Source organism: Gossypium hirsutum, chromosome A05, assembly GCF_007990345.1.
Source record: "Gossypium hirsutum isolate 1008001.06 chromosome A05, Gossypium_hirsutum_v2.1, whole genome shotgun sequence".
NCBI classification, from domain to species: domain Eukaryota; kingdom Viridiplantae; phylum Streptophyta; class Magnoliopsida; order Malvales; family Malvaceae; genus Gossypium; species Gossypium hirsutum.
Window position 1 is genome coordinate 4,127,419 of NC_053428.1, and position 14,260 is coordinate 4,141,678.

Sequence of the window (14,260 nt, forward strand, 5' to 3'; positions counted from 1 at the left end):
CAAAACAAAACAAAACACAAAAATATTACTAAATATATTAATTCCAGCGCTCAGAATTTTTGATAAATTTAACCATTTGAAGTATAATAAACTTTTGATTTAAAAAAAAAAACCTATGTAACATGGTACTTTATGATGTAAGCAAACCATAACCGAAGCAAAGGCACTTTTCTCTTCTCTCTCTCTCACTCTGTTTTATACGTACTATTTAACTCTCCCATCGCACTAGTTTTTCTCTCGTTGACATTACCATAATCACACTCAAAAGCTTCCTTGATTTTTTTTTGTTTTGTTTTGGCGATGCAAAGGTTAAGGAGCTGGTCGAGTGACGTTGGGCAACTTGATCTAAGTCCACTGCCACCACCACAACCTCCTCCTTCTTCCTCAAACAACACCCCCATGAGCACCACAGCCATCAGCGGCGCCGGCTTTTCCATAGACGAGGAGGAGCCAACGGAGGCACGAATCAGGAGGTTGATATCGGAGCACCCAGTCATCATCTTCAGCCGCTCCTCCTGTTGCATGTGCCATGTGATGAAAAAACTCTTAGCCACCATCGGGGTTCACCCAACTGTCATCGAACTCGATGACCATGAGATCGCTTCCCTCCCTCCGCCTCCTGCCCACGATAGCCTCTCCTCTCGGAGTCCTGCTCCCGCTGTCTTCATTGGCGGAACATGCGTCGGCGGTCTTGAATCCCTTGTGGCTCTCCACCTTAGTGGACACCTAGTCCGCAAGCTCGTCGAAGTTGGCGCTCTCTGGGTATGATACACATAATTAATAGCATAAGAAAAAAAAATATAATCAAGCTGCCATTTTTTTATGCTTTTCAAAGCTGGGTTTTCCTTGTTAAAACTTCTTTGTAAGTTGATCATAAAATTAGGCAGTCCAGTCCCCCCCCCCCAAAAACAAAAAAAAACAATTTCTGCTTTTTCTTCCCTACTAGCTTTTTTGGTCAAAGAAAGCATATTGAAGATAGTATTTTAGGGAAATTGTAGTAATTAAATCAAGTTAATGAAATTGTATTGTATGTGTGAAATTTCTTCTTTTTTTTTTCTGTTGAATTTGAGGGTTTGAGGGAACTTACTCCGGTAACCCAGGGGGTTAATCTGAGTTAGTACAATGAGCAATGAGTGGAATGGGACCCATTAAAGGTGGGGTCCGTTGCCAATTATTGAGCAATCAGAGCCGTTAAAATTTGTTCCAGGTGGACTCTAGATGAAAAAGAATGGTGAATAATGTGATCTGGGGGGGAGTGTTGGTATTAGAACAAGAGGAGGAGGTTTTTAATTTTTGTTAGTGATGCTTTTTACTGACAATGACGAGCTCCAATCAAAGAGGGCATTGTCATAATCTGACAAAATTCTTCCAATTATTAATAACGTTAAAGAAAAGAGAAAATAAAGAAAACAATATACTGGGAAACACGGCTCTTTTTTCTGCTTGATTCTCTTTCCCACAGATTTCATTCCACAATTTGTGGTTCAATCTTTTTCGTTGTGATTATTGCCAACAATACTTCTTTTTCTGGGTTCAAGCTATATAAACGTAGCCAGTTGTCTGCAATTTGTATAAATTAATTACTGCCTTAAGTTCAAACATAAAGTAGATCTTGGATTTTGGTTTTTTAATGACTAATAAAAAAAAGGGTTTTGATGATCCCAAGAACGTTTGAAAATGAGCTGTGAAACAACCCAGAATTCCAGGTTCTTAAAACAAGTACAGTGATGAAGTGAAAAAGCTGTGATCTTTGGTATATATATATTACTTTAACATATTGGGAGCAAAGCGAAGGGAAAGCTGACAACTAACATAAACTAAAATTGAAGGCCAAGAAGTTGTCACCAAGCTATCAGACAGTATTCCAACACATATCATAGCTTCAGTTCAATCGCTTTACACCTCTCATTTCATTACAAATATTCTTACACTTTGATCTCGAAATTTTATTTAATTTTTTTTGAATTTATTATAAATATATATTTGCATTTAACATCTAGTTATTTGTGTTAATATGGATTAAAAACTAAAACGTCCAGTTTGAAGTCAAATGAGATGAAAATATATTTATATTTGTTGTTGTTGTTGTTCCTTTGGGTTTGGAAAAGACAGCACCTACCCACGAATCACAACCACAATTGAAGAGTGGGTGGTAAGGTCACTTACGGATTTTGGCTTTTTTATTTTATTTTTTAAACTCGAAAATTTTACTTACGGCAGCCATGCGAATGTGATGTGTTTATTTGATTTTACCCATCAATGGTCCCCATTTAGAATCTTTGCAGCCTAACGTAAGAAGAATCTCTCCTGATTCTCTATAATAAGCAATTTGGGGGATGAAAAAGAAAAGCTAAAAGGAAAGTAATAGTTTCTTTCTTTTTTTTGAGGGGTATATATTTTAATGGAAGTAATGACAAATGGGCAACTCAAGTGGCCCACTGAAAGTTCCTTAATGGTAGGGTTTTAGGTTAAAAACTTAGTCTAAAAGTTGGGGGTGAGAAAAAAAAAAGCATCTTTGAGTACTTTATTAGTTCATCACCTCTTTTGTTTTCTTTTGCTCTTTTTCTTTGATGGGGGTGAAGTCATGGTTTTGCTTTGGGTCTCTTTTATGGTGTTCCCACTTGCATTCATGTGTTTATATTATTGTCCAAAATTTTTTTTCCTACCTAATCAGTCGCAATAATATTTTTTGGTTTAGACCCATTGTTTATGGCTCACAATCCTCTCCAGTTAAGACCTGCCCCAGATCTTACTTTCAACAATACTTATATGCTACCTCTTGACCTCAATAGCTTACATCATTTTGGGTGGCAATTTAATTATTTTACTGATCCTTTGACCTATTCCATTTCCCACAAAACTAAACATCGTATAGTGTTATATTTATAGTACTACTAGTTCATTACAACTGTTAATTAATACCACATTTTACCTGTTCTCTTTACTACTTTGTACTACTTTTCTGGGGCTAATATGTTCATCCTGAGATTGGGATTTTTTCTTTCTTTCCTACAATATTAAATTTTCAGGAAGAAAACAAGCAAATTTATGGGGTTTTGGCTCAGGATATCCAGAAGAATATACCAGACACAGGAACGTGGATATTGTTATGAAAGGAACAACTGCACAGCACCCATTTTATATCCCTTCCCCAAAGACAAAATTGTAAAGAAAATCACACAAATCTGACAATGACATCGACCACAACATCATGCAACAACTTTTGCTCTTTTTATTTGTTAAGGAAAATCAAGGTGTGTGTGGATTGCCATGTTTGGTAAATGAATGTCATGTAGTAACATAAAATGGAATCATGTGTATCAGCTTCGGTTGAACTTTACAAGGCTTTCTATGTTGTAACCCTGAATCTGGTTCTACTATAGTCCTTTTGTTTAAAAGAAAACTATAAAAAATTGCTTCCGACTAAGATCCACACCAATTCATGAACTTCTTGACCTCGTCGTATAGAACCAAGATGGCCGCAGCACCGGTGCTCCTAAAAACATTACACACTCCACGGTAAAATGAAGTCACCCCTTCTGTCCTATAAATCGTTCTCCAGCAGTCCAGTGTGCTATGGTACATTGGTTTTTCCAAGCCAGATTGCATCATCATCCGCCTCCTAACTGTATCTAGTGGATACGACAACAATCCAGCAGAAGTTGTCACAGCTTGGGCCAGCACCCACCGTTTCCATAATGCCAATTCATTTCTGGATTTCTCGGACAAAATTTTCTTCATTGTATCAAAACCTCCAAAATATAGACCTCGATGAACAATCATCCCATGTAGAGAGGCGGGAAGACCGCTGTAAATTCCCCAGATTCCATCCTTTTTACACATAGTACTCAAGAAATGGTAAATACCTCGGAACTGACGAACATCAGTTCTCCCAATGTCTGCAGCAAGACGTGTATGGGCAATGTCAAGAGGGTATATTATGATCAATGTTGTGCAACCAGCTGCGGCTCCGGCGATAAAGTTGGCAGATGCTCCTGAAAATACATGACCATCTTGAAAACAGCCATTTCTTAATATGTTTCTGTACAGGTCCTGCATAAAGAATAACAGGAGATGCTGTAAGTTGGAGTTTTCATTTTTGAGGCACTGGTTTTGAAGGTTGTTTTTTTGTGTACATACAGAAACTATATTAGGCCTATAGCTACTTAAAAGCAGTTAACTCTGTACCAACTCATACCCCCCAAGGATATCCCCTTGGGATTTTCAAGCTTGGTTACAATAAAGTAAATCTTCATCTTCATTCAAATGTGTCGTCACAAACTTGTCTCAATGGCGTTTATCAAGTGATTCTTTGAAATTGTTACTGATGGTGAATTGGCAATATGTTGGGCAAATTCATCTCACCTATTCCTAATGCTCTTCCAGGGAGTAACACTATAGTATTTCTTAAAGTTGTCAGTAGCCACTTAGGGCAATCTCTAACCTTTCCTGTCCCTATTATTCCAACATCATGATTATCTTTGATATCGGACTTAGTTTATGTAACAGCTTCTACCCGTATCCGTTGCCGGAATAGGGTACGAGGCATTACCAGAGTTTACTGAGCATTTTCAGATAATTCTGAATAATTTATTATTCATATTCTGAAAATAATCATAATGTCCCTCTATTGGGCCCTTAAAGCCCAAAACATATATTTAAACATTCAATTCACATTCATGTCACACAAATGTAAAATTTAAACATTCAATAACTCAATTCAAGTTGCACGAACTTACTTCATTGCTTATTCGTATTTATAGTTTTACTAATCTGAAAACTTTTTCTTTTTCACGTTCAAGTCTCATATTTGAGCCACCCGGATCATCATCTTTATAAAAGGGTGCTAGAAGCTTCAAACAGTTCTCAACCATGTATAAACTTGGTTGATATTTGACCTCACACAAGAATCCTAGCATGGTAAACTATGTATTTTTTTATTCGTCATTAGATATGGCTGACTATACGGATATATTGCATTCTTGTGTTCAATTCAGGCATATATCCTTTGCAAACTCATTTAGGTTTGTTTTGTGTTTTCCACCCAAGCTCCCCTAGTCTTTAATCTGTTTCTCATCACACTCAAGTTATATTCTCCATCAAATCACATCTTATTTAGCATCAGTATATCTTACTTACATGGCACCTTCAGTGAGATGGCATGTCCTCAATGGGTATATATCTTGTATCTTCCCCTTGTATTCCTAATTGTATCTTCCATTATATATAGAGACATCTAGAGTAGATTTTCACCTCAGCGACTTTAATTCTTTTTTTTTGAATATGTTGATACCTGAAGCCTAACACTGAAACTAATACAACATTGATACTTTGACAGCCATACTGTAACATTTTCCTTTAAATTTATGTGGAATTCTATGATCAGATAAGATTTGTAGAATTCTCCTGTTCCATCCATCCTACCTGGATCCAATGAGTGACCTCTCTATCAATCGTCACATTCTCCAAGAAAAAATTCACCTAACAGCATTTCTATAAGCGATCCTCTATTCGGAACAAAGCCTGCAGTGAGTTTGTATTCTAACTACGCTATTTTGATCAATTAAAGGCTAAGATCCTTGTATTTAGTAACAAAAAGCCTCATCTTAGAGGAAAGTTGTTCACCATCTAATCAATAGAAAAAAGCAGCAATGACAGTTGAATAAGGTAAAGTATTAGGATGAGACAGTCAAAGGTCCTCTATGGGAGTAAAATGTCTACGAATATGAACTTGCAGATAGAAGAAGTTTGGATGTTATAGACTAGCATTCACAAACTCTGCAGAGCGGCTTAATAAGATTAACTTAAATGAGGACAGTTACAAGAACAAGGTGTTATGGAAACAGGGAAAAAAAATACCACAGCCCATTGCATTTTGTTCCCATATAATGAGTAGGCTAAATGAAATTCAGTTTGGAGATTCGGGCATTGTTACGGGTGATAAGGTTTTTAAGTTATCAATACAATATGAATAAGATTGACTTGGGAATTATAACAGGAATTGCACAAATAGCAAAGCCCTGAAGAAATTAAAGTTGCAACTAGCAATGTGGACTAGCAAATCAGCTTAAATTTCAACGGAAACATTCTCTGTATTATGACCATATAATACATACAAACACAGCAAATCACATAAAAGTCCACAAATTGGTATCCAAATCTCCCAAGCTATATAAGAATAACATCATCATCATCGTCTCCAAGAAACATTTATCATTCACTTCACGTGCATATATAATATATATTATTTTCTTTAAACTTTTAACAACCCCATCTCCAAAATAACATCTGGCAAGACTAAAACGACCCATTAATTCACTATAAATATCAACCAAAACCAAGATGGAAAACAAAAAAGGAAAACAAGAGAATTTTATTACCTTGAGGGAGAAATTAAGAGCAACAGAAGGGTAATATCTAAGAACACTACTCCCATTGCCTCTCCATAATGAAAGAGTGCCTTCTTCTCTAACCGTCCGGAAGATACAATCAAACATCCCTTTGAATTTCCTTCTTCGACCAGCTACGATAGCCAAATTGCTCTCTTGGGTTTGAAGCAATAACTTTGCCCTCTCAATGGGTGCACGATCGTGTGCACCACGCTACCCATCACCGCTCCCGCCATCAGATCATGGTGGAAGCTCGCCAGCCATTTATACGCCCCTGACGACGATCTTAACCATCCCCTGTTGTCTAATCCACCATCTTCTTCTTTGCTCATAGCTTCCCAAGACCCAAACTTCTTTGAACAGGAAAAAAAAAACCTTCTTTCTTTCTTTAGTCAGTAGAAATGGTGGGAAAATAATTGTCAGCTAAAAAGATAGAATCTTTTGCCTACGAATGGGATCATAGTAATTGCTTTGTTTTATTTAAACAACCAGAGTTCTTGGCTATCCACGGAGGGCTTCTTTTGTTTTTAGCTTGGCGAATGTTGTTTCCTCTTCTGCCAAAAGACGAAGTAACAAAATTTGTCATACGACGTTTTTTTCCCAGTTATATACTTTGATTGAAAGGAAAAATTAGCATTTTATAACTCCAACTTTTGAGAAGGGTAAACTACTAAAATACAAAATATGTAATTTTGTTTATTTCGGCTTATATTTTAGTTTTTATTACATTTTAGTTATTATTCTCTTATAACATTTTAGTCACTAAGTCATTGATAGTGTATCTTAAAACAAAAATTTTAAGTTAATTTATGCAATTGGTCTCTATATTTTTCGTTTGAAATAATTTAATTTTTTTTTATTTTATGTTTTTTTTAATTTTTTTCTTTATTTTCCATTCTATTATGCTTCTCCTTTTGTTTTCTTTCCTTCTCCATTTCTTTTAATCTAGTTTTTCTATGTTTTCCATTTGTTAATACTAGTCCCTATATTTTATGTTTTTGAACAATTTAATTTTTTTTAAATGAGGCGAGCTTGTGGATTAATTTTAACAAATAAAAAATATAAAAAAACTACGTTAAAAGAAATGAAGAAAGGAGGAAAACAAGGGGAGAAGCGGAGGAGAATGAAAAGAAAAGGAAAGTCAAAATAATATAAATGAAAAAAAATAAATTGCTCAAAATGAAAAAATATAAGGACCAATTGTAGAATTTAACCTAAAATTTTTGTTTGAAATGATGATTTAACTTTCCACTTCAGCTTACCGTTATACGGTTGACGACAATTAATAGCTCAGTGACTAAAATGTTACAACACAATAACATAAGTGACTACAACATAACATTTCAAACGTAAGTGACTAAAATGTAACTTGAAACAAACAAAAATGATTATTTTAATAATTTACCCCTTTTCATAATTGTTGATGTCAAAGTTTCTCTTCAATTATTGTAAAGTTCATCTACCCTCTCTAGATTTTGGCAACTCATAAATTTAATCCAAGTATTGACAAAGATCTAATTTGAAGGACTGTGGATTTTTAATTGTTTTTTTTACTTATAAACTCAATTTATGAAGGGCATTAAATTCCTTTAAAGATTCAAGTACTGGTTATTTAGATTCATGTAGAGTTCTAATTAATAAATTGACCAAAAAGTAGTTAAGTATCACTAAAAGTTGTATTATAATAATGTGATATTTGATAAATATGAATTAATACTGAGAAAAGACATGGATGGATGTTGTCATGTTAGAAAAAAAAACCATGGACGTGAACAAAGCCACAAAGGTTGCTTTAGTATTGCAAATTTGAATGGAACCAAATACCAAATGTGTTGGCATTTTATAGGCATGAAAAAGGTAGTACGGCCTAGCCTACGGGGACAAACGGCAAAGATGCTTTGTGATTACAGTTGCAAAAGCAAGCATTAACAACAGTGTGAAAGCGATGGCTAGTGGTGTTAACCATGGAATTGCTTGTTTTACGTAGTACTTCACGCAAAAAAAGATGGAGAAAATATGCAGGGGATGGTGCCTTCTTTGGGGGCTGTTATGAGAACCGAATATATTTGCAGTAAAGTCTGTTGCTTCTTTTTAGCAATTTGATTGATACCCTAAACCTCAAAAAGGAGAAATGGTTTCACAATCAAGCCATACACACCATCAACCATAAGCTGCCCCAGTGGGTGACTGAAGAAGAACAATACTCGATACTTGTTAAAATGACAGGGCTGTGATATTGTCTTCGTCTATTTTGGTTTCAGTTGAGTTCAGATGTAGCACTCTTCTCTTAACCCTATCTTTGATGGTTAAAAGGGGGGGGGGGGTGGAAAACCAACAATAATGCAATCTTATCATACGTGAAGAACAGGAATGATGATCCCATTTCTTTCATGATTTCATATTTCTCAGTTTCCATTGCATTTCTTTTCTAGCATCAACTCATTATTTCCTCGGTAGGACGTACACATAAGTGTCTGGCACATGAGACTTTGTATCAATTGGGTCTTTAACCATGTGGATCATTTGGCCCACCATCTGAACCAACTACAGCTTGCTGTTCGTGAACCAACCAGTCCCATAGCCATAGGATCCCAGACAACTTTTGTCGGTAGTATTTATAGTTATATAGAATATGTATATATATCTGTTAAATATGACATTAATTTTATCTTGTCTGTCACATTGTCATTTCAAAGTTTTAACCCCCACAAGCCAAAAATTGAAAATATTTACCTTAGTAGAACCGAAATGCTATCCAATAAGATTGATATCTCAATATCTGAATCTTTATTTTCAAGGCTGGTGGAGCCAAAATCCTGTCCATAAATCCAACAATATCTACAGTTTTTCACAAGCTGTGTAATGCGTATCTCTTAAACACTGGGTCTGCTCTTCTTCTTCTTCTCTTTTTTTTTTTTTCAGGTTCTTTGATTGATTGAACGCTATCCATAACTATCCAAGACCCAGTTTAAAAGATTTCATATCCTTCAAAATATCTTATGTCAATGTCTGTCAATATTCCCTTGTATTATTGAAACAGCCTACATCAAAAGCAGTGCACCATGGTAGTGATTAAGGCGAAGAAAGTTTTCAAAAACTGTATCTTTTATGGAAATCCATGGGAATTTTTGTTCTTGGTTACAAAAGAGTGGCGAACAATTCAGCCTTTCATCTTACCTTTCACTGTGACTATATATATGGTGAATGATAGCACTAGTGTTTGACTCTGGTTTTTTTTTCTCCTTTCTCTTACAGTACCGCATATGCATGTAACATTACTGTCTTCTGTTTGCAGATATGTTCATTCACTCAATATGTAAGTCAATGCAAAGAAGAAAGTTACAATTTGATAAAGGTTGGATATGACATAGTAAACAAAAAAAAAAAAGATATTGGATGCCATCTCCAACTACACTATAACAACATCCTAAGCCTTTTCACATCACGGGGGAATCAATCACATTAATAATTAAACCTTATAATTGGTGTGTATATATATAATTAATGTGCTATATGGCTATGGCTACGAGGGAATAAATTAAATATTTAATTAACTGTGATTGAGCTTGTTAATGAGCTGGAAGCAAGTAAACAAACTTAAATTGAAATATTTATATATAAATACATAATGCAAAAGGTGAAAATGACAAATGAAAACAAATTAAACACAACTTTTGTTTTAATGGACCCATTTTCTTTTCTTTAGTGTGAAGACAAAAAGGTACTGTGAAGAAGCATGAATAAAACATATATATAGACAGTGTATCTCCAAAACATGCCACAATATTATTTTCTGTCTTGTAATATATATGTATTATCGGGTGAGTGGTTCAACATTTTCTTGTATTTTGCTTTTGCTGGCTCCATGATCATCTTATCTCAAGCAGCTAATTTCTGAAATAATTAATATATTTGTTTCAATAATTCATCATTCAGAACTTGGACATTTCTTACTTTCTTCAATCCGTGGGATTACTCTTCATGTTGCTTGTTGCAGTCAAGTGCAATAATTTAAGTGACTATATTTATGGGTAGGGCAGCATATATACATATATTGAGAGTTTTCTCCACACGGTTTAGTTTAAAAGAATATTAAAAAATGATTTTGGGAACATGTCTGCTGGAAATGGAATTCAATCACTGAAGTTCTAATAGGGTTTTCATAGCAGAAAGAGGCTTTGCTTTCTAAATTATTTAACCCACATTTTATGTTAAAAGCCTGTAATCAACTTTCCTTATACTCATCATCTGTCTCGATCTCAATCTACTTTGTGATTTGGGTTACTTTATGTCTACCCTTTTATGTGAAAAGAAGGAAGAAAGTAAACCAGTTTTTTTTTTTAAAGAGCAAAAAATGAAGAAAAAATTTCACAAGTAAATTACAGTTTTTTTTTTCTTTTCTCAAAGAGTTATATTATAAGAGTACACTATAAGGTGAGAACAAAAGAAAAGACAGGAAGTGCAAAGTCAGTGACAAAGCCTGTTAGCTTTGGGTTCTGATTTGTATAAGTGGAGTGCTTCTCAGGAATCTTTCTCATCCACATCTCTCTCTATCTCACGTTTTCTCAGTTCTTGTTTATACACACACACAAACACATCATCTATATATTATATTTTGCAGGAAGTCCTTTTTATTTATTCAGTTTGTAAGTTTTGTGTGGCTTTGTTCAATGATCTTCTCGGTGTTAGCATAGCAAGCAAAGATATTAATGTGGTTTTTTGGGAACTTGAATTTGGAGAGTAGCTATAATAGTTCATTTCAAGGTTTTGGAGTTAATCCACTTTGGGACCTTGTACTAAAAGCAAATCAGGGTTCATACATAGATCTCAATCAGGACATTCTGTCATGTATTATAAAGTTGATACATACACCTATATATAATGTAGAGGGCTATATACATATTGACTACCATTACAAAATTAATCCAGTGAGATGATGAAAGGTTTGGTGGTGGATGAGAGTATTCGAATTTGACTTCAACATCTGGTGAAGTAAGTGCTTCGACAAATCAAGAACCATTATCAAAGAAGAAGAGAAATCTACCAGGCAACCCAGGTTAATTAAATTTTCAAACTCAAATTTTAAGAAATTTTCTTTTTTTTCTTTTAACATATGGGGTTCAATTATCAGACCCAGAGACTGAAGTCATAGCTTTGTCTCCCAAGACACTGCTTGCAACAAATAGATTTATATGTGAGATCTGTAACAAAGGGTTTCAAAGAGATCAGAATCTTCAGCTTCATAGAAGAGGACATAACTTGCCATGGAAACTAAAGCAAAGAACAAACAAGGAAGTGGTGAGGAAGAAGGTATATGTATGTCCAGAGACAACATGCGTGCACCATCACCCATCTAGGGCTCTTGGTGACCTCACGGGAATCAAGAAGCACTTTTGCAGAAAACATGGGGAGAAGAAATGGAAGTGTGAGAAGTGTTCAAAGCGTTATGCTGTTCAATCTGACTGGAAATCTCATTCCAAAATTTGTGGCACCAGAGAGTATAGATGTGACTGTGGGAACCTTTTCTCCAGGTATACGCATAATTAATTAACAAGTTCATACTTCAGATCACAATCATATATCATAAAGTTTAAGCTGGATTCTTCAATCTTTATTTTCATCTCTCTTAACTCTTCTGCATGCATCATAGTTTACTGCTTTCATTAACATTCAAGAACGGCAAGTTAATTAAATGTCTCGTGTACTGTATGTGGCAAAGAATGGTTACCTCGTGAAGTACAATAGTACTGCTTAGATTAGGGATTACAAGCTGCTATGTCTCTTCATCCTATCCCTATGGGAAGAATATGAGAAAAACTGTCTCACTGTTCTGTCCTGGACATTGATTGCTCTCTTGGTTTTTTTTTTTTTTTGCTTGTATTTTGGTTACAGGAGGGACAGTTTCATCACTCACAGAGCGTTTGCGATGCTTTAGCTGAAGAGACTGCAAGAGCAATTACAGCTGCAAACCAACCTGGTTCTTCTGTTTCACACATAAATATGACCAATCTAGAATCCCAACCCTACTCCATGGCTATGCCCTCCATGCACCATCTTGAATAGAGACCAAGATCAACGTTCAATGCAAGAGTAGAAGCTGCTGGGCCTGATTCTGGTCCCCCCTCAATAAATCTTCATCATCACCATTCTTTAGGCCACCCACTGCCACATGACGAAAACCTAGCCAAAACCCTAGTTCTACTACACTTCTTCCATTCCAAGCTCCGCCAGCTTCTCCACACACGTCTGCAACCGCACTCCTACAAAAAGCAGCTCAAATGGGGGTGACTTTGAGCAAGCCCTTACAATCACCAGTAGTATCCATGCAAAGACCTTACTACTACCACCACCAGGCTCACATGTGTGGTCCACAACTTTGCCACGTCTAGAGCTAGGGGTTGTCGGCACGTGAAGAGTTGGGAAGTAAGTTCACCCATAGTTTGTCATCTTTTGGGAATAAAGCTGGTGTCACCCCTGGTTTCTGGAACAGTGGCTAATGCAACAAAGAGTAGTGCAGTTGCTGGAGCCGGTGCTGCAGCTCCTAGTTCTCTACTCCATGATATGATGACTTCTTTATCTTGTACAAGTGAGCTAGAAGGGTCTTCATCTTTTGAACAGTCTTTCAATGGGACATGGATCACCAAAAGAAACAGCATAATTTTCAAGAAATATATCGATCGTCGTAATTCTCAGAAACAAAACAATCCCAATCATGCAGAAGTGATAATCATGAAGGTAAAGGAATGGTAGTAGTAGTAATACATAGGAGGGAACGATAGGTGACAAGAGATTCTGGTCTTAAAGCTTCCCACATACAGATATCCCCAACTTAGTAGGGCTTAATCATCACATAAATTCTCTTCAGCATATGGGCAACCGAATCAGCACAGTGAACACCATGGCAAGGTTAGGTTGTGGTTCTTGTAACTTTCAAGTTAGATATCCCAATCTTTCCCCATAGAAAGATCAGAAAATTGGAGAGAATATGTAGCACTGCAGCCCATGTGGCCATATTTCCTGGTAATAATTTAAATAATGCATCGCTTATACTGATGCTGAATATATCTATATATAGTTCTCTTGTTTACTCTCATTGTTTAAGCTCTTCATTAATTTATTCATTTGTATCATTTTTATTTCAATTATTATTTTACATATGGAAGTGGAACGACTTCTCATCTGTTCATCACACCTATATATATTTTTTATGTGCACTTTTCTTTGCCAACGATATAGTTAGGGTTTCTCGTGATAATTATATGCATATATTTCAAATGCTTACTGCAGAATATATATATATAGCCCTATATAATATATACACAAGTTTGTAGCCATTTGGGATTCACTTTCATTTGAAAAAAAAAAGACTTTTTCGAATTTTGCTCAAGCTTTAAGGTTGGTACAATCAAAGCCCAACCCTAATATAAAAGCCAAAAAATGAGAAAAGAAATGGTGCAAATAGAAAGAAACCAAATAAATAGGGTATTGTGTTGCTGGTGTAGTAAGAATAAGGCTTTTTTTACTTAAATATTATAAAAAATAAATATTTACTTAAATGTATTTGAAATTATTAATAAAAATAATATAAAAATATTAACACAATTACAGCAATTTGGGAATCATTTCATTGATGCTGATTTGAGATCTCAAAATGACAAATTAACATTAAGTACAAGACGTAAAATATCTGCCATTAAAACATTAAATTTTTTTTTAAAAGTACTAATTAAACTATATTCTAATAAATAATTGACCCATGCTTATTTTGTAATAATTGTACTATAATATTTAGTAAAAAAGTAATAATTTTCAGTAAAAAAAATAACAAAAAAAAAAAAAAAAAATTTTAGTTACAGATTCTAGCTCTGCAT

General features: G+C 35.1%; 1 protein-coding gene and 2 pseudogenes across 1 annotated transcript; 2 read left to right on the top strand and 1 right to left on the bottom strand.

The window, feature by feature from the left end:
• Nucleotides 1-120: 120 nt before the first annotated feature.
• On the top strand, nt 121-1,039 carry LOC107958870 (glutaredoxin-C6). The gene has a single exon (XM_016894772.2). The coding sequence runs from the start codon at nt 301-303 to the stop codon at nt 766-768; it is 468 nt and encodes a 155-aa protein (XP_016750261.1). The 5' UTR covers nt 121-300; the 3' UTR covers nt 769-1,039.
• A 2,173-nt stretch (nt 1,040-3,212) lies between these two features.
• On the bottom strand, nt 3,213-6,764 carry LOC121229234 (probable ADP,ATP carrier protein At5g56450; annotated as a pseudogene).
• A 4,388-nt stretch (nt 6,765-11,152) lies between these two features.
• On the top strand, nt 11,153-12,452 carry LOC121229187 (zinc finger protein GAI-ASSOCIATED FACTOR 1-like; annotated as a pseudogene).
• Nucleotides 12,453-14,260: the final 1,808 nt, after the last annotated feature.

Coding starts and splice junctions, on each gene's coding strand:
- LOC107958870 (XM_016894772.2), top strand. CDS start 301: ATGCAAAGGTTAAGGAGCTGGTCGAGTGACGTTGGGCAACTTGATCTA.